General features: G+C 41.1%; 1 protein-coding gene across 2 annotated transcripts in view; it reads right to left on the bottom strand.

Annotated features, from left to right (window-relative positions):
• fam184ab (family with sequence similarity 184 member Ab) overlaps positions 1-26,683 on the bottom strand; it is a 125,739-nt gene that overhangs the window by 35,274 nt on the left and 63,782 nt on the right. For both annotated transcript variants that reach the window (XM_044049505.1, XM_044049506.1), the window contains exons 4-9: positions 25,050-25,289; positions 24,774-24,857; positions 23,066-23,317; positions 18,112-18,247; positions 15,466-15,647; positions 10,554-10,739 (exon numbers count right to left, since the gene is read on the bottom strand). In XM_044049505.1, the coding sequence (XP_043905440.1) occupies positions 10,554-10,739; positions 15,466-15,647; positions 18,112-18,247; positions 23,066-23,317; positions 24,774-24,857; positions 25,050-25,289 (1,080 nt within the window). The remainder of the gene's footprint in view (positions 1-10,553; positions 10,740-15,465; positions 15,648-18,111; positions 18,248-23,065; positions 23,318-24,773; positions 24,858-25,049; positions 25,290-26,683) is intronic.

Raw genomic sequence — 26,683 nt, 5'->3', positions numbered from 1 at the left:
AGGGAGCATTGGGGGGTTGGGTACCTTGCTCAGGGGTACCCCAGCCCTTTTTGACCGGGTGGGGATTTGAAACAGCGACCCTCTGGTTACAAGTCAAGTTCCCTTTCCACTTGGCCACGGGCTGTTATTAATTAACATCCAAACATACATCTGTTGGAAATGTCTGAGGAAGCGAGGAAGAGGAAACGACTGTTCGTAATATGTGCACCTGTACCATGTCACACTACGTATCTCACTGATACTGACTCCACCTACCAAGTAAAGATGCTCAGTTACCTTGTTACCGTGATGGAAACACTGCTTATGTCAGCTGGGATTGGCTCCAGCAGCTCCACGTCACTCATGTCGAGGGATAATAAAGTGATGATCGAATAAGGATGGAAAATCCTCCGCCTGTGCTCCTGCTGTGGCTTTGAACATATGCCGTTGTTCATAATCACAGTTGCACTAAAAATGACGTGGAAAATGGACGCCGACATGTCATTACGTGACAGCCGTGCTTCCTCCTCGTCTGTGACATCCCTAACGTATTAATTCCAGGCAGAGTTTATCTCCCCGCGCTTTGTCTGACGCTACAGTCGCTGCATTCATCTGCACAAATTTCCTAAAAATACGCCAAACTATTTCCATTGTCCTTGACGGAGAGAGCAGAGACAGAGCGATTGCATTGTTACCATAATAAAGCTCATTATGTCTGCAGATGAATGGGGGGGGAACGGCTCCTGTTATACTGTGCCACGATTGCCGCTTTCCAAGGACAATTACAGCGGAGGGAAATGGCTGTTACTACGTCAAAAATGAAATTTGCCACCGCTATTTGTTACACGCAAGATATTGATCTGCACGGAGGAAAGAATGAAAATCGCAATAATTCACGTGTAATGATCCGGCAAAGGATGAATGGCATCAGTGCAGTTATTTCCCCACCATGATGTCACATGCATTTGTTGTTGGGGTTACCATGACCTTCACGTATGACCTCCAACTACCAAATTTGAAGTTTTTGTGAGTCTCGGACAAATTTGATAGGATTCTGTCAAGGTGTTCCTCAAGGAAACCAAATGTGTTTTGTAGGATTTGGAACATTTTCTCCAGGAATTTTTGAAATAATTGTTGGAACAAGAATGTTTAAGAGGCCAAAATGTGTTTCCTGAGTGATCGTTGGTCTTTTGGGCACCCGAAGATAAAGAGTTAATAAATAAGTGGATGTGAACAGTTGCTTGAAATTTGAAAAGATTTTCTTTAGATATCGAGATAAATCAATCACAGGGTTTTCTGAGGTCACAACTTCGATAGACTCATTCTGTTCAGTTCGTCTTTGAGTCCAAGTGAACGTTTACAAAATTTGGAGGAATTCCCTTAAAATGTTCTGCACAATCAATTTTCTTTCCCCCAATCAAACACATTGACCTTCTCCTTTCACCTTTGACGAACAAAATTCTATTCTGCCAAAATAAACATTTGTACCACATTCGTCTGGATTGCGTTCTTGAAATACAAAAAAAACAGATGGGCTCACAAGGTCATGGTGACATTCACCTTTAAAATATTTATCAGCAACAGCTAACAAGCTAATCCACGAGTCCAAGTTGACATTTGTAGAAAAGGACTTTGGACTTTGTCTCTTTATAAGAAAGTTGTTCCTGCTGCATGAGGTCACCTTCGTCCCTCTGATGACATGACGGACACAGCAGAGGGAAGTCTCTTAGTCATCGGTCAACAGACAGGATCTAACACGAGACATCAGAATTCATGTCGCCGCTCGCGGTTTGATTTAGAAGGCAAGACGGAGGCGGAGCCGCCCTGTTCTTTTTAATTCAAACTCTCACTGTGATTTAAAGTGACAAAACAACGGAGGTGATGAAAAGAGGAGATGATTAACTACGAGCGAGGTGAAACTCGCATCAGACAAAAGAACCCTAATGATGAAGGACACAGATGGAGTCTTGGGGTCTTCTCATCGTTAACGCTCAGACGTTCACGGTAGAGGCTTCCATTAAACCTTTCTCTGGGACTTTGAAAGAAGCTGAGTCACGGGATGCTAAACAGCATTGTGGGTCCATTGCTTACATTTACATTTAAGCATTTAGCAGACACCCTTTTCCAAAGCGACTTACAAAAGACAAAAGTCTTGGAAAGAACCCCACGAGATCGGAACAGTGGACTGACGAGAGAGTGTCGATCCCAGGTAAGTGCTAGGACAGAAGAGGCTCATGGAAAAGTTTGGGTTTTCAAGAGCGTCTGGTTCTGGTAGCGCTCGGTAGGTCATTCCACCAGCGTGGAAAGAGTCTAGATTGTCTTGTGCGGGTGTTGGCACTACCAGACAAGAATCCTTTGATGAACGGTCGTATTCGAGGGGAAACGTAAGCCTTTCTAAGAGCTTTAAGTGGGTGGGAGCAGACACACTTTGTAAGCTAGCATCAGTGATTTGAATTTGATGCCAACCAGTAGACGTTGACAAAGCTTTAAGCTACAACAGTATGCGACACGTACTTGTGTCGCCTCTGTCCCTCCTCTTCCTCCCCCGCTGCTCTTCACAAACCTTTTGTCGGGCACAAGGAGCCAACAATGGAGAATTATGGCGCACATCAGAGCACAGAGGGAGGGGAAATCACACGGGGCTAAAGATGAGGGAATTCAGCGTATGCAACACAAACTGTAAGAAAAATAAATGCTCCTCTCTTATTGTAGCCGTCAGCTGTGAACGGGTCGACCGCGGATTATCATTTAAAACAAGTCCTCATTATGCCACTTTGATGCGAGGGAATTCTTCGCGTTCCACATGGCTGCGAGTGTGCAAGGACTCGGCGGAGATTAGGCGTCATCACACGGCTATTTTGGGGGCCGCGAGAAGGGAAACCGAACGTCAAATTAGCCGCCGTACGCTTGTGGATCGGAGCAGCGGGACCCGCAGGCTCATTAAAGCGGGTCCCAGGCTCCACTCTGAAATCCTGGTGGGAGATTTCACTGTCTCACATCAGAGACACAAGAGTTTACATTATTTTATTTTAACGGAATTTCAGGTAGGACAAAAATGTTATTACAAACCACCATTAATCCAACAATATTGTGAACACATAACTCATGGTTTACATAAGAATTCATTGAATTAGACCTCAAACTTTGGTGAAAAAGTTACTTATCCACAGGATTTTTAGCTATTATAAGGCAAGTAATGTTACTTTGAATAGTTCAATTACAGATTTGATGCTGTTTTTGACTTAATTTTAACTACTATTATGATTTTTTTGTAACCCTGTGATGCTGTTATCTGACGTGTTTGTCGGTATACGATGAAAAAACATGCTTTTATAGCATTTTTATGCCATTATAGCAATATATTGTCAAATATAGTATAGTAAGGACACCAAGAAAACATATATATATATATATATATATATACATAATGGAATCTAAAACAAAATGTTGTCTTTATTTTTTAACAAAACTGTGTTATTGATTATTGAAAACACACGGCTGTGTAAAAACACTTGGGTTGTGGTCTGATACAGCATTTGCTGCTTGATGAAATCATATTCAATATTCTCTGGAAGCGTTTGGTAAAGGGTTGTTAATACAGTATATACTGTAGAGCAGGGGTGTCAAACTCATTTTTGTTCAGGGGCCACATACAGCACAATTTGATCTCAAGGGGGCCGGACCAGTAAAAATAGTAAAATAATAGCATAATAACCTATGAACAACAAGAACTCCTTTGTTTTTTCTCCTTTGTTTTACATTTAATGAAGGATAATTTTACAAAACATGAAATTTCTTGAGAAATATAAGTGCAATTTCAACAATATCATGCCTAAATTTACTATTTACACAGCAACATTTAGTCACGGGTATCTGGAGCATTTGACATTACGTTTAGATTAGTGTGAAATTTTAACAAATTCATCCCGTGGGCCGGATTGGACCCTCTGGCGGGCCGGTTCTGGCCCCCGGGCCGTATGTTTGACACCCCTGCTGTAGAGAAATGCAGTACAGCAGCAGTGTGAGAGTGCGTGTACACGCTGCATGTATGATCTCAAGCCCTGTTAAGTAAGTAACAGTTAAATATTTATGCAGGAACCTTTAAAACACACACTCACACATACACTGGCACAGAGTCACAGCCGCTGCTGCTCATCATTTTATCATAATTTTGATGACTCTGCTCGCTCTGCACCCCCCCACTTGCACTTTTATGTGCAGTAAATGTCATTATCTTATGAGTGGGACTATGAATTTTCATCTACATGTCCTGCACCCTCTTAAATGTCAAACCCCCGCCCCCCCGGTCCCGATTCTTTGGTGCCTAATGTAATTAGCCACCGTTGTATCGACTTTAAATAAAAATACACATAAAAAAAAAAAAATGGAACTCAGCATTTGGAGAAAGTGTGGTTGTTGGGTGTTTACTGGCATTTCATCAACAGTGACTCGGAGGGGGAAACCAGCTGGAGATACGGAGGCTCAACAAAAGGCTCACCTAATAAAATCTAACATCAATAATCTCTTAAGAATGCGTTTGCCACTTAATCTCATCATTAAACAGTCTTTCCTGACTGGAAAACTGGAAAAATGCTCCCCTCCACACCAAACTCCATAGAGAAAATCAGCGATTTTACATCAGCAGCATTCACTGCTGCTTTTATGAGTAAATTATAAAAAATGATATTTTACAAATTCTGGGTAGGAAATGCTTTGCTTGGGCTCACGTCAGTGACGCAAACTTACCACACGAGGCAGCAGTACACCAGCGGCTCCTGTATCACTGTGTGCTTAAAATGATGATTTTCTCTATGGTATTTGGTACAGGGAGAACAAGCGGTTTACACCTTACAGTTTTGAACTGGAAGAAGCTGTCAAACTGGGGTGAACAGGTTTTGTCCCTCAAATAGTCCCTCATTTACTTTGTTGGGACATGGTGACCCTCTGTCAAACAGCAAAATGAAACCACGGACATAATTCTTAAGATAATGTAGATCTAGGGACAGGGGTCTAAAACCTGCGGCTCTTGAGCCACATGTGGCCCTTCAGTGCCTCTGCAGTGGCTCCTATAGCTTTGAAAAAAAAAAAAAACCTACTAAGTTAATTTTTATATGACTTCTTTCAAAGTGAACACACTTCTTTTTCTTTTAGGGATGAAGGTGATAAATAAGAGTGGTTTTCATATTTCGGCCACTAAAATATGCATCATTCCTGTCCCCTGTCCTGTCCTGTCCTGTCCTCTCCTATGTCCTGTCCTGCCACGTCACGTCCTGAACTACATAAAATCCAAATATTTATTCATTTATTTCAAAGTGGGTTACTTTTAATCTGTGTTGAAAGCAGTTTGTACTTGATGCAACAAACAAAAGTATATCCATTTACAAATCTTTATACACGATATTATCTTCATTTTATGGGTCAAATAGGTTTCGCGGCTCCAGATTAATGTTATTTGGAGGTTGCTGAGCCCTGACCGAGGCGTGAATTATCCCTTTAAGTCGCCACGGTCACGTTGGCTGAATTTGTATTTTAAACGCACATTTAAAAAAAGAAAAATCGAGCATTTTAAACAACAAACCTAAAAGAAAATGAGTCATGTAAATATTGTTTTCACATCCCAAAGACCCGGCGATCGTCACCGAGCGTTCCCACGCTCTCGTGTAGGTGGCGTGCTAATCTAATTAGCTTTTTTCCCGTCGAGCAGCTGTGTGTGTGTGTGTGTGTGTGTGTGACCAGGAGTATCAGTTTGGGCGTCAAACATCACACCTGCGTGATTCACCACACACGACTGTTTCCATTCATATTTCACTGCTATTTGTGTTGGGGTTTTTTTTTTTTATGGGGGGGAAACGTCTCTGCGTCAGGTTACAGCGGCTCCTCCGTGACAGATATAAATGTGCTCACACGTCAGCGGGCTGTGTTTTCCCCTCCTCTGATGCTGCTGCCGGCGTCTGAGTCACCGTTTGATGTCGACAACCTCTGCAGATACGTGGCTTTGTGTCACCTGTCACGCCCACGTATGATGTTATATTAATTTTATACATAAATATCTTTTTTTGTGTTTGTTTTTATATTTATATATTTATATATATATATATACATGTACAAGGCTGTGCAGGTGGATCATAAATTTCAAAGCTGTTTAAATGTAAAAGAGGCTGTCACACTTCTGCTCCCGCCGCCGGTGAATGTGATCACGAGCTCTGGAAGAAGAAATAAATAACTTATGTTTCCTGTTTCTATTTCAGGCCTAAAAACATCATCAAGAGTGTGAGTTCTTTGGGTTCTTCGGCCCTTCTGTAAAACCCTTAAGACACTTTAACTGCTGCTTCCAGCGTCATTTCCACTGATTAAGGGCCAGAGCCACGAATGGCAGTAGGAATCCCTCAGATTATTATTACATCCGTGGCTTTGCGGTCATTTTTGAGCGGGTTCACGTGCATAAAAACCTTTACATAAAAATTCGGCATGGAGGTCGGGTCTTGCAAAAATGCTATATTTGCATAGGTCCCGGACCCATGTGCTGCTCAAGGGCTCTATAGCACTGCCTAAGGTGAAAACAGAGGCAAAATTGAGTTCCACTGAATGTCCATAAACGAATAAAAGTTTACTGTAACCATGGCCTCAACTCAACAGGAAGTCATCCATTTTCAATTTTTCCGATTTGCTCCCATATGTAAATTGTGCGTACTCGTCCGAGTGTGTTTGTCGTACCAGCATTTAAAAAAATGCGCCAATTTGTACAAGACCATCAAGGGTGAAACGCTGTCGAAAGGTTTCAAAACGACGCGGTCACCGCAACCCTCTGCGTTTTGGCAAATTTCGACCATTCGCCATGAAACAGGAAGTGCCCTGTGACTTCGGCATACGTTGAGTTCCATCAGATTTTTCTGACCGTAACCATGGCCTCAACTCAACAGGAAGTCGGCCACTTTGAATTTTGTCGTCCATTTTGGCGATTTGCACATGGCAAAAAGATCTTGAGGATTCAAAAGTGAGGTCAGGGAACTGCTGCACGAGTGCTAGTTATATTTCCTGGTCAGTGTAAACATTAAAAATCTAGTCTGTGTTAGATATTACTGCCCGTGTTAGCGAGCGTGTCAGCAGGGACCGTAATATCTGCTCCAACTCTCCTCCAGTGACCGTCAAAAGGATACGTTTCTTATTATGACTCACTTATTATCTTTGTATAAAATATTGTTGGGTTTTTTTTCCCACTGTGTCGTATATTTTTGAAGCAATACCTGGAATAACAACTTCCTCCGGGATCCATAAAGTTGTATCTCGCGTAAGGTACGGTACTCGACAAATTTCCATTTTTAGGGTGACTTTTGCACTTCGACTCCACTACGTTACGAAAGAAATGATGTACTTATATGAATTTACATATAACTGCAGAGCAAGCAGAGTTTTTGGGTGGATTTCTTTGGACAATTTCCTCTCATTAGCTCTTCACATGGTTTCATAACGGTTTGAGGTACAAATGAAAGCTAAATATAAAGGATTTTACATTGTATAAATAGTTCTGGCTACATTTTGTCTTTTAACAACCAAACTGTTCATTTAGAAATTTGATCTTTAACTGCTAAACACAATGTCGATTTGAGGTAACAAAACTCCAACTGTGTGATATTTTGGGGATGAAATGGTCAAATTACAAGCTGTCGCCTCTTTCTCGCTCTCTCTCTCTTTCTGAGTCTCAATCTGCGTTCTGGATTCTCCGTCTGCCAAAACAAACTGGACCTGTCACAACACTCCAGTCTGCTGATCGTCAATTTGTGACTAAATGGGTTGTGACTGTAAACGACAGACCACTAACACACTCTGTTGGCTGCATATGCTTGAGTTTGACCCGACCACTGAGTCTCTCTGTGAGGCTGTGTTTGCTGGAGCGTGGTGACCTTCACACTGACACGTTAAATGTACACTACATATTTCAGACCTTTACATTTTTAACTACACATTATGTCTCTACGCCGAGAGACGGCCAATGGCTGGACGTCATCATGCCATGGTCATATTTTTGGGTTGTCAGTCCATTTGTCCCTTCCTTCTGAACACAATATCTCAATAAAACCTTAATATTTGGTGGAACGATTGACTTAGACTCAAGGAAGCACTGTTACGATTGTGGTATTTAAAGGTCAAAGTTCAAGGTCATTGTGACCTCACAAATCAAAATGAATCCCTTTTGAACAGAATGTCTCAGGAACATCTAGGCACGTTCCCCAAATCTGGAGGTAATGTCTTCAAACTTGGTACATATTTTCACATGGACTCAAGGACGTACTGATCAGAATTTACAAGTTAAAGGTCAAAGTTCAAGGTTATTGTGACCTCACAAATCAAAATGAATCCCTTTTGAACACAATATCTTAGGGACCAAATCCCCAAATTTGGAGGACATTTCTTCAAATTTGGTACAAATGTTCATGTGGACTCAAGGACATACTGATCAGAATTTAGTGGTTCAAGATCAAAGTTCAAGGTCATTGTGACCTCACAAATGATCTTTCCTTTATTTCATTTTGAGTACAATATCTCAAGAACACTTCAAGGAGAATTCTCCAGAATTGGAGGACATTTTGTACCAGCTAATTTGGTACAAACGCTCACATGGATTCCAGGACGAACTGAATACAGTTTGGTAGTTAAAGGTCAAAGTTTGAGGTCACGGTGACCTCACAAATCAAAATGATTATCTTTTAGAACACAATATCTTAGGGACACCTCGGGATGTTTTGGATTACATTTCTTCAAATTTAGTACAAATGTTCACATGGACTCAAGAATGTAATGATCAGAATTTAGTAGTTAAAGGTCAAAGTTCAAGGTCATTCTGACTTCACAAATCCCTTTTTTTATATCTTTCAAAGTTCTCCAAACTTGGTGGACTTCCCTTCAAGGTCAAAGTTCAAGGTCATTGTCATTTCACAAATACACAAAACAAACTGGCCAACAGATTCATTGGACTCAGTCCACATGACACCACGATCAAAAACCTGCTGCGTGACCTAATTTTTTGAAGTCTAACTTCGAGGAGTTACAATCTGCAGACTCACCACTAGATGTCACCATTTGTTACACAACGGACCTTTAACAAAGAGTCTTTATTGTCACTATACAACCACCACAACTAACCACTGAACCACTGCGCCGCATCCATAGGTAAAAGCTGCATTAAGTGATGTTGACTGCAGCTACTGTACTATGTTTGTTGTCTGGTAAACCATGATGTCGTTGTGTAAACTTAAATCCCGTCTTTCAGAAGCATAATTGTACTCAGATATTCCGCATGTGTTGGGGGAAATAAACCCACGTGTCCACCTGCGTCGTTGAGAAGCAAAAACTGAATCAGTTGAAGTACAAAATTAAAGAAAACAAACGTTTCTCTGGGTTTTCCGTCGTTAAGCCCAGCGATGCAGGATCAGTTAAAACATGCAGCTGTTTACGTTCCCCGAGCTGAGCACTGATTACACTGGAAATGAATGTTGTGTTTGTTTTTTGTTCATGGTGAGGAGAGCGAGAACCCCCTCCCCCCATCTGATGCATCCTCCAGCTGAACATATGTTCCCGTCCGAGGAGTGTTTTGATTTCCGCGCAGGAGCCACATACATCGCTATGTTTGCTCATTTTTCACGTCTCATTATTTTAATGACATGTGATTTTCAGTGGAAGAGCTGATCCAAGAGTTCTGCGTACAGATTCTAAGATTCTACCACATTTGATCCATGTGAGCACAAATCTTCAGGGCACGAAGGTTTGTGTGTGTGTGTGTGTGTGTGTGTAAACGTTGTGTTTTCATCTTATTACCACAGGACTTCCTCTAATCCTCTGTATTAAACATCTGAACAAATATTTACAGCTGAAGCCCAAGTTTCACTGCATTTTGAATGTCGGTCAATTCAACCTCCTGGTCAGAAAAGACTATAAATTGTTCATCTCATAGATGGAAAACATTCCCATGAACACATACGCACTCACCCTCACACACAAGGAACACAGGAGAACGATGATAACTAAGAATATCATTTAATTTGGCCTGACGTCCACATTAAAACTATATTTTTGAGCCCTGAAAATGAGGAAGAATGAAAAATTGATTTGAATTCGAAAACTCCAGGAGTGTGTTTTAGTCTGGCCGTTTAGAAATGATGACACAGTTAATCTGGATTAACTCCCTGATTGATTTTTATTGGCCTACTAAAACAACTCTTTAACGAGGGCCAGATTTGATAAAGTGAAGACTTCCGGGGGCCCACGGTCACTTCAGACCTTTTTTCTTTATTTTTTTGTCTTTTAACTGTAACATTCACAAAAAAAATTATTTTCATTGTCACATTTATCATTTTTAAATGGAAATGTAACCAAATCTAAGCATATTGGGGTTAAGTGCCTTGCTTGCTGTTTCTTGTTCTAGTAGAATTTGAGATTAAAACTGCAGACTGAGATTATCTTGTTCAGGTTTGTGCGTGTGTGGACGCAGATTATTTTCTGACACAAAGCTTGTTTTTGTGTTTCCCAATGATCTGCTAGTGTGGCTGCAGCAGTGTTTTGTGGGCGTGGGAACTCACGGCCAGCAGGCGGTTCTTGTCCTTCTCGGCGCTGCTCAGACTGTTCTCCAGCGCGGCCCTGTGCTTCTTGGTGACCTCGTCCAGCGTGCGCGCCTGGCTCTCCTTCATTTGCCCGGCCTCGTCCTCGTAGCGAGCGCGCATGTTGCCCATGTCCTTGTCGTGCGCCGCCTTGTCGTCGTGCAGCGTCTGATGAAGAGGAGAAAAACAAATTTTAGAATAATGCTTAAAGGCACGGAGAGCAGAAGCCCGTGCTGACATTTACACCAGCCACTGTGTTTCTCAGCCATATTTACTGATCGACCGCCTGCAGGAATCAATGCTGCGCTCTGTCCCTCTGTCTCTGCAATTTTGTCTCCGTGTCTCTCGTCTTTTCCTCACCAGTTCACACAGAACAACACCCCAGGCTGTGTTCCATGTGGGATTATTGATAATGGGGTTATTGATTATGGAGCCATGAGGATTAAGCACAAACCTGCGGCCAAACGGAGACGGTGATTGACAGCTGTTGTCTTTAGAAACAGAGCGGACGGATGCAGACCCAGCAGATTAATATTTTATATTTGAAATTCTTTTAAAAATTGTGTTTTCTCTCTTTTTTCTTCAAAAAGAGCTGCAAGGAAGAGGCGTAAAGGCAGATTAATAATGCACAGGAAGTCGGCTAAATTTATTACACGACAGGTTACTGATGTTACAGCCTGTGAGGCAGTGAACGGCAGAAAATAAGCACAAATACTGATTGTTTAAAACTGAGTTACCTACAGTTTAAAAGCTGATATTTAATGTAATGTCGTTTTTTTACATAAAATATACAATACATATATGTCTACATATATACAAATTGTTTTTTAAACTATGTTAATGCTAAAATTACAATTAACCCTTAGAAACACAGAGCATTTGGATGTTTTTTTCCCATTACTATATTAAAGCGTATATAAAGAGGCTCTAAGAATGTGCAATATAGAGTTTTTCAGCACAACCTATAGGAAATCTGATGAAAAATATATATTTTTTTCATTTTCACCATCTATATAAGTTTGTTTGACTTATACAAAGAAAAAAGGGTGTACTTTTTGTCTATTTGCACAATTATCACTGCTTTCAACAAAATATGCGCCATAAAATGAATCATAGACTGACATAACATTTTGTATGCATAGTTTTACAGTAATAAATGCTAAATTTGAAAATCTAATTTATACGTGAAATTGCCAGTTTTCTGTTGCATAGAACCAGATGTAAGATTGAGAAAACATTTTTTTTAACCCAGTTAACTCTTTTTAAATACATTTTCAACCTTTTGCTCTTTAATAAATGATGTGTAGGTTGTTGTATGTTGTGTCATGTTGTGTGTGTGCGTCGCCTACCCGTAAGAAACTGTGAAGCTAAATTGACAGACTCCGCTAACTATGAGATATTTAAAGGTTTTAGTTCTCTTTTTTCTTCTTCTTATAATTATTATTATTATACCGTGTTATTTACTCAGCACTAAAGGGTTAATAATGTTAATATCGCGTGCCCTTTACATTGAAATGACTTGAATTACTTAAGAAGAAGACTTTTTTCCCCCCGGAAAGTGTTATTTTCATGTAGAAAATCAAGGTCCATGAAGTTACCATATACAGCTCCTTCCCCCTGAAAATAGTATATATAAGAATATACAAGAAAAACACAAGTAAAGTGAAGGGCACATTATTTTAGAACATCCTGGGGAGAGTCAGAGTCACTTTTTGCCCTTTGCAGCTGCGTCGGAACTGTTTTTGGACGTCCGCGGAAACATCGTTCGTTGCCCGGTAAAGGGTTAACACAACGCGATAGGTGTTAAATAAGTTTGGGCGCCGCCGCTCGGACTCGACCACATGTTGAAAGAGAATATGATTTAAATTCTCGTTTGTCAAAGTCATTGAGACAAACGGCCAAAAAAACAAGGCCGGTAACAGATAAAATAACTCATCTAAAAACATGCTCAATTTATATTCTATTTAGTGTTTACCAGGCAAAATGAAAAGGAGTGGGTGTCTGGCAGATTGTCAGATGCTGGCAGCGGCAGTAAAAAAAAACAAAAAAAAACTTTAATATGCCACCAGGGATGAATTCACACTGGAATTTACTGTAATAATTGCTCCAAAAGCAAAAGGCCTGTGTTTTTTTTGGGCTTCCTCCAAGAAGCATCCATCACAACGGTCGCAGTGAGGAAGTCTGCTGTGGAATCACACAGCCAAACCATCCTGAGGGGGGCGGGGGGGAAACAAACATCTCCACGGCCTGACACGAGCGCCGCGGCCGGGGAAAAACACCCCGCGAGGCTAATTTTCCTTCTTTTGTGGAGCGAGGACAAGAAGCGAGAAAAGGCTAATGAAGTTAAAGACGGGAGGGAAGAGGAGCAAAAGTGCTAATGTAATGACTTCTCCACAACTTTATATAATGAAGTCAAGCGCGCGGCCATTATCTGAAGTGATGCTTTTCTAACATAATCTGCTTATGCTGCTTATTTTCAAGCACAACTGAGCCAAAAACACACCAGCGAGCGGCTGAGGAAACACGCGGCCAGGTCCAGGTCCAGGTCCAGGTCCAGGGAGAAAAATCCTGCCGTCGATGAAATATCTTTTCATTTTCAACGGAATAATTTTTATTTTAAAGAGACATGTGTGAAGCAGAAACCAGCGGCGCTCTGAAGAGGAAATGTGCTGTGGTGTATAATTGGAGCGAAAAAAGACATTGGAATTCACAGCAGGCTGCGCTCGGTGGGAGAAGTCTGCCAGCTCCCGCAGGATTACGCAGCACAAATGTCAGCGATAGATGAGGAAACAAACGTGAAGGAGCAACACTTGACATTCTCCGGCGGCTGGGCGCGCTGCTGCTGACTCTCCACTCTTCCTTAAATCGCCTGACCTTTACGCCGCCCGCTCACTTTTTGAAAACGCACTGATTGGCAGCGTTGACTCGTTGAACAGTTTGATAACAGCGGGTCAATTTTCTTCCTGCCTTTCACCGACAGCGCGGCTTAAACTTTGCTGCATAAATAACAGGAATCTTGGTTGGTGAGATTTGACTTTTTACCGCAAATAACGACAAATCCGTACATTTTGTTCAGAAAGAAGTGTTTGAATCTGACAAATCGACTCATCCCGGGAGTTTTAATACCTTGGCCGCTCGTTTCTCCAGTCAGTGAAAATAATTTGTTTATAAATTGTTAAAAGTTCCGCTTCAACTCGTGAATATTTCCATTATCAACTAGTCCACGATTATCTTCTGCATCTTTGAAGGAGCTCGTTAGACAGCCTTAAAACTGGGTTCACACACCTTGGTTGACATCAAATTCAAGGCCATGTCAAGGACTTTTCCAGGACAGAATGTGCTGACAAGGCTTAGGATGGGAGGACAACTTGTAAGAGCTGCTTCGTCCATGATTGCAGCACGCTCTGCATCTGGACAGGTGATTGTCCTTGGGATCTTTGTTGAGCCAGAGATCTTGAAATTTGCGTCATTTGGAACCTCGTCAGAGCAGGAACTAAAACAGGGACTAGCACCCGGTACTGTCACTGATGGAAAGGCAAAACAAACCGAGTCGAGTCGTGCTAGAACTGTACAGTGGAAGAGCTGAAAGTACGCGTGTGTCACGTGACTCTAGCTTGTCTGCCTTGTTATCGGATGGCTCTTGCGTTAGCGTTTTTTTGCTTTTCCTTTCTCACAAGTGAACACGAATGATTAAGCAACATGAACAACAACAGAAATTGCAACTTCAAAAGTTTGAGCACACCATGACACAAGTTCTCTCTCCTGCTAAGCTGCAGACCACAGTCTGAGACCAAGTGGAGGAAGAATTCTGGCAGAAATATGAGAATCACTGTCGCAACCTTTTAAAAACACCATCACCTCACACATATGTCTGCTTTGCAGAAACAAAGGTGTAAAGGCGGACACAGAGTCTCTCGGCTCACTGTATAACGATACGCTCATACCTACAGTGTATATTTTGTGTTCCGTCTCCCTGAAACATATCAATAATTCATATCAAATACATCAGAGTAGCTTTGAGCAAAGGCTCACAGTACAGAGAGCACGACTGACTCTGTGAAGCCACGGAACATTCAAAGACTGCCGAACTATAATAAATAAAGGCGAAAAAAAGTAGAAATAAGAAACAAAATCAGGCACAAACCAAAGGTAAAAATGCGGGGATTGAAAAAGATGACGGCAAAGATTGACGAATGCAACAAAGCCGTCACACAGAATACTAACTTTTCCTCACCTGTAACTTGCTTCTGAAATGTAAAAATACCACCAACTTTCTGTCGGAATTACCAAAATAAGAGCACAGAGTTATGCTGCTGCTTACTGATGAGTCATAGGTCATGATCAAGAATCAGTAAAGACCAAAATTTGTGCCCTTCACTTTAGCTGCTTAAAGTCTGCGCCACACTCGAGGAAATACAAATCTGACTTGATTTTGAAAAAACATGGGAGACCACACAAGAGACACGATGAACTCTGTAACCGTTTTTTAGTGTTTTAAACCCAGAGAAAGCACAGACTAGACGATCCAGTCCAGACTCAGGACCACACACACTATTTCAGGGAGGAGATTCCAGGGATTTGGGATCTCACAGAAACTCACAGCGTGATTTAACGGGACTTCAGAATATAAACCGACATGGAAGCAGTCTGCTAATCCCTCACACTACTGGATAATTTGGTCAGATAATCTGTTCAAAATCAGAAGACACTTGCGATTGTTGGAAAGGATCAGATCAGGACTGAAATCGGACCAATTATCCCAAATTTGGGGTGGGGCTTAAGTCGAAATATTTGAACATGAGCTAACAACTAAAAAAGAATGAGGAGGAAAAAAATATGTGATGTCACGAGTAAACACAAATTAGACATCAATGTCTATGACTGCTGTACGCACCTTCTCCAGACACTGGATCTGCTGCTTTTGTCTCTCGTCCTGGGCCTGGATCTGGCTCTGCAGGGACTCCCTCTCCTCCTCCATCCTCACCACCTTGTCCTTCAGCCGGCTGCGCTCGTTGTCCAGGTCCCTGATGGCTGCCTCCTGAGTCATCTGGGTGGCCTGCAGGCTGCTTATCTGACCTGCGGCAGGACAGAGACGACGGACGTGAGACGGATGCTAACAGTCAAGTCAAGTCATCCAACATCTGGCTCGTCGGTGTCTGTCCTGTTTTCCCCCCGACTGCCGGGAAACGACAGCAGAATGTGAACAACGCCGTCTGACATTTTTACGCCTCTTTGTGCTTCCTCTTATGACCTTTCATTTCATCAACGCAGAGAAAACTGAGATGAAATGGACCATTGAGAAGCTACACTCTCTTAGCCTAAATCATTATTAGTGTTTAGGTCATTAACAAAGTCATTCAGTGTGCCATACATCCATAAAGTGTATATAAAAATGGATATGTGTCGTCGCTGGTTCTGGAAAGTGAAGCCAACGTGGAAGTGTCTAAACCCTGCATTCTTTTGAATGACCAATAGGTGGTGACACCACTGGTTTGCATGCAAGAGAAAGTGACCCCTAATTCTCATGAAAGCCATTTTGTCAAATTTGGTGCCACTTAAAAAAAAAAGAAGGTAAAAATAGGTAATAATTTTGCGTTCCTATTTACATCAGAGCTCAGAAGCTGGAACTGCAAGTGACATTATTTCTGATTTGACCGTGTTCCAGAGAGAGAAGTCGCAAAAAAACATGGACTCAAACGTATCCCGCACAAGCGATTGTTAGCAAAACCAGTTGATAACAACACGTTTTTTGTGGCACACACAAACAGCAATATCTATGTACTGTAAGACAAGTGTTTGTACAGTCAAGCTGGAAATCCGAGTTGGGAATCCTTAGTGTAGAGTTCCGACTACATGGAACAAACTATAAAGCAGGGTATGAAGTGGGCTTGTACCATCTGTACTGTTAGTGTAAGAGCCTGAATAAACATTTGTTTGATTTTAACATACAGCCTCGTGACGCATTTGGCTATTTGAAGGAATTACCAAATTGTCCAGGAGAGGGCGCTGCAAGGGCAGTTTGACCTGCTTCCGTGCTGTCTTTGCTCAAGACACAAAGAAGTCCTTCAACGCAGACAATCACGACCAACAAAACTAGCTGTTAGCAGAGGAGTTAGCGTAGCTGATGGAGTCGACAGAGGCCTCACAGTCACATCGCAGCAGAGATGGGATGAAAGTGAGATGGCTCACTCCATGAAAAACGATGTTGTTCAGCTCCACGGGGTGAAAAATGATCAACAATTAAATTTGTTGGCAACTAATTTAGTCATCAATTTGATAAATATGGTTAGCGATCCAGGGCTTGAATTTAATGCCTTCAGAGAGTCTGGGGAGGTGGAGGCTTTCTGCAGCAGCTAATGTCCTTACCCTTTCACACTATGTGTCCTATGAAGGTTTTTACATCCAAAAACAAACATGTAAATATAGCCTTACATGTGCCTCCACTCACACTTTCAGCAAACATTGGGTGCCTTTAAGTACATATTTAGTGGAAAGTGTGACCTGTACTTGTGGTGAAAAGTGTGGTTGTCATGGCGACATTCAGCCAGCTGGATGATATTTGTCTCCCCTCACATGCGAGCGACCTCAAACATCGTCACGGAAACACGAGGAGCTCACACAGGAGCCAACGAGCCGGACGCGAGGTTGTCCGCTACCGCTCGCACGCTTGAGACGCTTATGTTTACTTGACACTGTAGCACGGAGCGGAGACAGTAGAGAGACATCAGGAGACGTTACATCAGAGTCTCACATGCAACAAAGTGTAAACCAGTGTAAGTGAGTGAGTGCACACGCACAGCTTAAACTGGGCATAACTGATGTGAGGAGTGTTTGTTCTGAGTCTCGGGGACTGGGAATAGCATTAGCCTGGATATACAGCGATGTGATGTTACAGTGTTAACGATCATGAGGCGTCTGAGACACGACCAGAAGGGCTGTTTAATGTGTTTGCAAGACAAATCCAGGGTTGACTCTTCAGGGTAACAAGAGGATTTAGGAGTATTTTAAAGTTGGGTTAAGCAAGAACATTTGAAATATAACTGGAAAAAGTAGTTCATTTTTGAGTCTCATCTCCAGGTCCTGAGCACCTTCCACCAGATGAGGACAGACAGAGGTGACAGATGAACCTCCTGCAACTTCTCCATATCTAAAAAGCTCCGTCTGACTTTCCTTTGAGAATCAATTGAATCTTTTGGGTTGCTTTGCAGAGTTGGCAGTTGTTTCAGAAGCTGGGACAATGAACCCAGAAAAAGAAGAAAAACTTCAGCCTGTAGACTGAGCTGAAACTGGCAAATCACAAAGGCCTCTGTGTAACCCTGGCACCCATCATTTGTCTACAGAGTGTTCCTCATTATATCTTTGTTGAACCCAACCTAACTGGGGCAAAGGACCGATAACTCAGCTACGCAATCGTCCCCACGGTCCACTTGACCTGACGCCTACTTCCCTCCAAACCAAAGATATACCTTAACTCTGAGACTCAACTGCTAACATCTCACTCCACAGAGTGGTTAGAAAAGGTGTGTTTCTGGAGTCTTACTGGCTTTGAGCAGAATTTCTGTGGCCTGCTGCTGAACTCGATCTCTGGCGGCCTCCAGTTCACACTCGGCTTCTTTCTGACGGATCTCCACGATCTCAGAGTTCTGGTTCACCTCGTCCAGCTGCTTGGTTAAGTCCTGTAGAAGAATCAAGAACAAGAAAAGACTGTGAGCTCATTCTTCCAGCTAAAATGGCTGTAACTCTCCCCTTCTTTCTTTGCAATAATCAATATTTTTTCGTATCAACATTGTTTTCCTTTGTGATGTGGGAACAATGTGACAATGGAAGAAGAGTTTCCTCACACGAACCCGCAGAGATTTATCCCCGGAATCTGCAACAAGCCTCATTGTTTCCACCAGCGTCTGACCCACAACTTTAGTGCTTTCACAGCACTGTTTGTTTTTAGAAGCAACACACATACCAAAAATATAAAAATAAATAAAAATGGAGCAGCTACAAACAGAAAAAAGCCTGGCAGCAAACCACACACAGACACACAAACACACAGTTATCTGGTCACCACGATGAAGCTGTGAGCAGCTGAGGAGACCGATGTGTTCCCTCGGGAGACGGAAGACAACAAGAACCACGAAATAACAAGAATAAGCCCCGAGCGGTTTCAATACAAGACAAGTTATTATATTAATAGGCAATAAATACATTCACGCACGTGTACTCTGTCACTTTACATATGTTTTTTGTGAGATAACTGATTTTATATCAGAATATTCCGTGTTTTACAGCGAGGTCGAGTTAAGTTTGCTGTTTTCTGAGCCTCTTCTAAGAAGATAGACACAGTGTTACCAAACTGGGTACTTTGTCACTATATTTTGTGACTTTTCAGACTCCTCCCCTAGTGACTTTTCTCAAAAAAACCTAGCAACCTTCTCATGAGTCATGAGTGAAAATTTTTTTTTAATTGTTTGTTTCCCAAACTTTCTGTATTTATTATCATGTTTGCATAATGTAGTGACTCATATACAGCCATGTCTGTGCAGAGATATATGCTAACTTTATTCAAACGCACAAATCCTAACAAAAAGGGCGCAAAAATTCCGGAAATTTGATTGGGGACCCAAAAAACCCCTACCTGAGACCCATCTCTGGGCCCCCGACCCAGTCTTTGAGAATCCCCTAATCTACACAGTATATGTACATATAGTTTCTGGCTTGAAGGAAACTGTTTGACGGCTAAAAATGTTAATATTACAGTTGGGTTGTGAATGCACAATAAGGTGTAGTTGAGTGTTTTACGTTGCATTGGTAAGTTTCGGAAAGTTTCAAAGTTTTCAGGCGACGACAGCAGCCGCTGTCGCTCTCACGGTGAGAGGCTTTTTACTGAGAATGAAGAGCGTGCACTTTAATTATACACACACACACACAGAAAGTACTCACGAGAGGCAATTTCACATCTTTCAATCCCATCAAACGTTCGTCCTAAAACTTAATTAAGACAAAGGAAACTCATCGTGATCAGAACCACTGAGGAGTTACTTTCTGTGTGTGTGTGTGTGTGTGTGTATGTATTTATATTTTATAGTTTCTTTACTTAAGAAGTCGTTAAAAATTTGGGGTTTTGGGAAACATTTTCTGACATTAGCAGATCAAGATCGATTATGAAAATAACCGTTAAGTCACAGCCTTAATAAAGTTATGTTCAGTAACGTCCGGTTCAAAATACTATTTTCTCTTAAGAATAAATACGCTGCAGAGTTACTGTATTGCACTGAAACGATGTACCTAATTAAGTGGTCACTGAATGTATAATGTAGATTACCGGCTATTTTGAGTGGTGAATTACAGAGAGATCGAGATTGCTGTTAAATGTCTCTTTTTCTCGTCTTGTGGGCTGTGTTTATGTCTTCACACGAGTAGAATGTGTGTTTACACAAGCAGGAATTGAACTCACAACCTTTACAGTTGAAAGGCAACTCGCCCTACCACTGGGCCACCATGACTCAATCCTAACTCCTCACTTTTTTAATAAAACATAAGTACATTTTATACCAGAAAATGACTTTTAATACACTTCACGACTTTTACTTTAGTAATATTGTTAAAAAAAGCGACTTCAACTGCTACAAACGTTTTCTGTTTTTTTTCTGGTACCATACTTGTACTTTTACTTTTTTCATGTATCACCTTTAAGGTACTTTATACAATATTAACTGCTCAGTCGTTTAGAAGCGGTAAAAGTAATTATAGGTGGTGTATAAAAGTGGCGTTTTTGTGTTCTTCTCTGCTTTTTTTGAGAACATGTGGTCATTTTCAGGCCTCACTTCTTAAAAAAGGCCGCGACAGAGAACGTTTTAATCTGCTCTTACTGAAAATCCTCGGCTTACGGCGGTAATTTCTTGTAACGGGAGTTAAAATAACTTCATTAATTGACCGTCGGCTGATTTATCTTTGCTTCTATTGTTGCTGACAGTTCAGTCGTTACCGCTGAGTCACCTCTCATTATATTTCAACACACACACACACGTACGACCTCTCTCTTGTCAGTCTCAGTCTCTGTCTCATTTTCCATTTAAACCTTTTCTTTTTAAAAAAAACCTGCGTCAGATGAGTTTGTTGTTTTATCTCAGAAAGTCCAGGTGTTTTTTTTTTTACCTGCGAGTGAAGAATTTAGTTCAAAGACAGTGACAGCGGCAATTTACCACGGCTTCGGTGAAACAGTCTGCTCCGGAGATAATTTCTTTTCCCCGGCTTTGGTATATATCAACACACACTGGTGAAGAGTCGGCCATTACTTACGTCTGTCTCTTGTTTCTCCCGGTGATCATTTACCGCCCGCTGAAGCTGCTCCTGCTCCTTTTTTACGTCTTTAACTTTGTCCATTTCTCGTACGAGTTTAGATTCTACTACAAACGTTTGCCGGACAAAACAATTCATCCATCCTTATAGGGATTAAGGTACTCACAAAAAGTCAGGATGGGAGTCTGCAAAACATTTGAGATTTAGCAGTATTTTCCTCTATAAACTGTATTTTTCTACCACACACTTACTGTCAAGTCATTTCACAATAAAAGACAAAAAGCCAGGATCATATTGTGAATCATCACAGTTTAAATAAAGTTGTGGCATTATCCTTTATGAACAAATGACTGTGTGTACATGCAGTTATTCTAAATACTTCTAATTACTACTGTGTCTTTGCAGTACTTTCCTGTATAAATACTGTGTTTACTCCTAGAGTGGGCAAGATTTTGTGGAGAAGGAGCAGAAAACTGTTGATCGCACTTTACTATGATCATAAACCAGCATTCGATCCAAGGAAGTTGTCCTCAGTTGTGTTTACTGTGCATGATCTATTAACGCAAATGACTGCACTTATTATGTATAACTGATTACTTACCTAATTCTGTTAAACTCATCATTTAAATCTCTGGAAACAGTAAATACACCAACTGAGATTTTTAACTGCTGCAACATAATTAATTTTAACTTAATTTAACTCAACGATGAGGAGTCTAAAAATATCAAATATTAAATGAAAACGTTCTCCTCGACTCAAACCGGTGATTGTTATTATTATCATTATTATTATTATTATTATTATTATTATTAATAACATTATTGTTATTATTATTATTATTATTATTATCATTATTATCTACAGGCAGGTGGAATAAAAGTGTGTTTTTATGTCTAAACGAAACATGAAAGCTTCTGTTGTGAAATTAAAATCCATTATCTTGCAACGATAATTCTCAGCTGGATTTTGAAAGTGTATGAGATAATGTTCACTGAGGCTGAGGCTGTATAAATATAAATATATATATATATATATATATATATATATATATATATATATATATATATATATATATATATATATATACATATATATATGTATATATATATATATATATATATATATATACATATATATATGTATAAATATATAAAATATATACATGTTATGAGCTCTGTTCTCTCTGATATCGTCTCTTTTCCTGTGTCTTACATCACATGAAAGACTCATGGCACGGAGCTGTCGACTGGTGCTTGGTTTCAAGTTCATTTCTTTTATCTGGGTTACACTTAATTGCTCTTCTAAGTGCCGTCAATTATTAACGATCCAGCGCAACATCACAGCCACCGCTGACCTTCATCATCGTCATATTCACACAGCAACAAACCTGCAGCAGCCAATCACGGCGAACGCCAAACAGACCAAATCCCACCGGAACATGTGACTCAGACACAGAGTCACAACAATGATATTTACCTCTAAACTGTTGAGCTCCAGATGATTAAACGTCCAAAATCTGACTCAAAACAGTTCAATTATGGGCTAAAATATTTGAATATAGTGTCAAAGTAAATTATTGGTGAGCAGTTGTATTATTACTGTATGGTTTCAGGAAACTGCTTTAAAAGTCACAATTATTCTAAATACCACTGTATTTTCCTCTATATATGTCACATGTTATGCTGAATACTACTCTGAGTTTGCAGTATTTCACTGTATATTTACAACATTTACTGTAACTTTATACCCACATGTAGTGTACTTTCATAATAAAAGACAAAAACCCAGCGTCACATTGTGGATTATCACAGTTACAACCCAAGTAACGATGAAATGATGCACTGTATTTTGAAATATACACTTCAAGCCTATGAAATAATGGAAATACAGTACAGTGTAGACTTTTTTTGTCCTTTTTTTTAAATGAAATATGTCAAAGAAGACACCATCAATGGCTGAAGGTGACCAATGCACATTTTTCACAATTTTCTTTAAGGCATAATAGAAATGCTCTGTTATCTCTGAGTTCCAGGTGATGTCTGTATAGTTAAGGTTGTATCCAATGTACTTTATATATCTGTTTTATTATCCACCACAAAGGACAGGTCTTGTAGTCCAGTTGAATGAGGTGAATCCTTGTTAAGGAGTGAATCCTTTATGGTTCTGTTTATAAAATCATTTTCTCTGGGTTCACACTCACCTTGACGGTGCTCTCAGCCGCGGTGAGCGACGACTGGAGCTTGTACGACTTCTCGCGGTTTTCCCGGGCCTCGTCCGACACCCTGGCCAGCTCCGTCCTCAGTTTGCCCAGGGTCTTCTGCAGAGCCGCCTCCTGGGTCTGGAACTCCCGCCGCAGCTCGGCCTCGGTGCGTTTCCATGCCAACAGGTTGTCGGCGGTCAGCTGCTGAGTTCTCTTCATGGCCTCCAGCTCGCGCTCATAAAAGGCCTGAGCCTGGGGGGGATAAAAGAAAACAAAAAACGAGCCGTTATCCATCACAGCAGAAAACATCCAAACAGCTTTGATGGCGGTGCAATACATAAAGTGATACGCCTCAAAAACACCGTGCTCTGTTTCAGCGTCGGGGAAAATATGGACTGCATTTAAGAGAGAGACGAGAAAAGCTTTCTCATCACACGGTGAAGTCTGACAGTTTTTACTGCCACGGAGCTCAAGTTCGGCTGAAAATGAAAAGCCTCTAAACGCGGTACTTACATTGTGCCATTCTGCTTTTAATTTGGCTTTCAGCAAAGTCATGATGGAAGTGCCAGTGAAAACTGTCATTTTCGGTCTTTTTTTTTTTAACAGTAACTTATCCAAGGACGAGTCGAGCCGTCATTTTACTTTTAACAACACTGCGGCAGTTGATGTGATTAGGCAGATGAATACAAGCACAGTTACAGCTGAAATCTTCCTGTTTATCTCGTCTCTACTGAAGCTTTTCTTCAAGTGGAAAGTAAGCACTGAAAAATCTGACTGGGGTTTCTTTCATATTAGACTAAATCTATTGTCCCTGGATGTTCAGACATGATGCTAAACTTTTAAGTCTTTCCTGTGAGGAGACCTGCTGTTACTGTCTGGAGCTAATAAACTAATGTTATATTTACGTTTTACATTTTGTTTTAGTAGATATTCTTATTAAGTAAAATACACATTTGTATGTAATCTTTGGTTTAAGTAGTGTAACCGAGTGGTTATGTTCACCACCTATACTGTGCAGCTACAACGTTAGCATCGCAACTAAAACAGCAGCAATTCCTTTCAACCAAGTTTTCAAAATAAGCGTCACTGACTTCAGCTTTTGACGACTTTCTGCATCAAACCTTTGCCATAACATGACCAAAAATAGCTAACGGTTGATATTCTTACAAAATAAAATACACATTTATTTTATGTCATGTGTTAGTAATTACACAACTATCATAATACATTAGCAGTAATGACAATGGCTGCTACTCTAGCTGCTAGCTGGTAGCTGTTGCAGTCTGTATCTGTTAACTACTACTATAGCTACTAGCTGCTTCTACAGTCTGTAGCTATTAGCTGCTACTATCTGTAGCTGTTAACTACTACTGTAGCTGCTACTATAGCTGCTACTATCTGTAGCTGTTAACTACTACTATAGCTACCTCTGCTGCTACTGTCTGTAGCGGATAGCTTCTTCTTTGAATAATTATTTTTGGCAGGCTGTACAATGAAAAGTGTGATACTAACCTCCACAATTTTCAGTTCTTAATCAAAGTCTGCTGCTACTGTAGCTGTTCTGCGGCTACTGCAGATGCTAGCTACTACTGCAGACAGATGGCCTGACATTAATATTTGACGTTAGCAGCTACCATAGCCAGACAAGGCCCTCTGTGTTTGTTTGTGTTATAAAATGGGACTGATGTATAAGCAGTGGATGTTGTACCTTGCTGAGTTTGGCCTCATATTCCTCCACAAGCCTCTTTTTGTCTTGCTTGAGCTCCTCCACGCGCTCCGCCAAAGAATCCACCTGTAACACATCAGGAGGTCAATGATTACTCTCGTACAAAACGCTTCACCTGCTGTGCAGTAAAGATGATATCACACGTTGAATCACCGGCTTGCACACACAAACAGCGAACGTCTCACTTTCCTCGCGAGAACGTGATTTAATTTTGTTGTCCTCAGCTTTCAGGAGTTGCCCTACATTTGCAGCAGTTACCTCGGCCTTATGGAGCTGTCCCAGTTTCTCCTGGTCTTTGCTGTAGTTGGCGTTCTGGCTCTGGTGGCTGCGCAGGAGCTCCTGGACCTCCTGTCTGTGCTGGGCCTTCAGCTCCTCTAGAGCGGCCTTCTTCTCCTGCTCAAACTGGGCCTGGGCCTGGCTGAACGTACGCAGCTTCTCTTCAAAGGACCGCCGCATCTCCTCCACCTCCCTGGACATGGATACCACACGCTGCGTGTGCTGCCAAGGAAGACAGGTAAAAAAAAGGTCTGAGCAAACAGGGGCATTGATTTATCGATTCGCAGGCTTCTTGAGCTGTGGATAAACTTTTTAAAAGCCCAGAGCCAGGTGGTGATGTTCTAGCTCAGAGGGAATTTGACCTTCTGGCTTGCCAACCAGTCTACTCTAATTTAGCTCTGAAACAGAAAACAAACATTTGTGAGTGGAGCTACAGATCAATATCTTAATACAACAAGCGAACCATTCATGGAGCGTCCATCAGCCACCGACTGATGCAAACCATGAACACCAACAACTTCATGCGGCCGCCTCTAAATTCACTTTAAGTAACTGAGGCACACCATAGTTAAGTTTCAGTGTTTTTCTCATTTTTCAGCTCCTTAAATGTGAATATTTCCTGGTTTATTTACTCCAAATAACAAAGACATCATTAATATTGAATACTTTTGGTTTTTAGACCACCAAAGACATTTGAGAACAGCATCGTTGAGAGTGATGCCACCTCTGATCGGACTGCGTTCCAGTTCAGACGCAAGTAAAAAACATGTATTCACAGGTATACCGTGCGTAGGATTAGAAATTAAAAACTACTGGTGCGTTCCGATTACATCACGAGTTGGACCTGGAATTGACGTTGTTGTCTCCACCAAATTGACCGCATTCCAGTTGAGGAATATCTCCAGTCCAGTCAAAAAACATGCAGATTTGGGGATTAGGATTAAATTGGAGAGGTGCGAGTGAGTGGTTGTTTTGTCTCTATGTGGTTGGCGACCTGTCCTGGGTGTACGCACTCCTTTCAGCTGGGATTAGCACCAGCACCTCCCTGCAAACCTTATGTAGAAGATGAATGAATGAATGCTGAAGCACAGTGCATCAGGCCCCGCCTCCTTCAGAACCCACACTTAAAGGCTGTGAAGCGACTCAACTGTCCAATTTTTCCAAGGCTCCGCCCTAATGCCTCCTTCCATCCACATGCAACAGTGATAATTGGTTCCATTTGTATGCCTTTCTATTTGAGTCGTTTATTGATTTGTATTTTTTTTTTATCGTCTATGCTGTGAAGGAAATTGCCCTTCAGGGGACATTTAGGTTTTTACCTTATCTTATATTCCAGATTCATTATGTGCTGCAGATGCTGTGGAGGAGACGGAGCCTGGCGGACGGCAGCCAGTTACAGCAGTCGAGCTCTTATCTTACTTATTGGGTGCATTGGTTATGTATGTTATCTTATATTAACTGTATTTCTTATTTCGCCCTTGGGGGATTAAAAAAAAGTGATATACAGTAGTTTTCCTCAGACAAATGTTTTGAAAAGAGATAAAACAACAAATCATCAAAACCACCACACTTTTAATGAATGAAAAGTAAAGAGATGGACATTGGCAAAAATACTA

The sequence above is a fragment of the Solea senegalensis genome, linkage group LG17 (assembly GCF_019176455.1).
Source record: "Solea senegalensis isolate Sse05_10M linkage group LG17, IFAPA_SoseM_1, whole genome shotgun sequence".
Taxonomy (NCBI): domain Eukaryota; kingdom Metazoa; phylum Chordata; class Actinopteri; order Pleuronectiformes; family Soleidae; genus Solea; species Solea senegalensis.
This window is presented reverse-complemented; position numbering and strand designations above follow the sequence as displayed.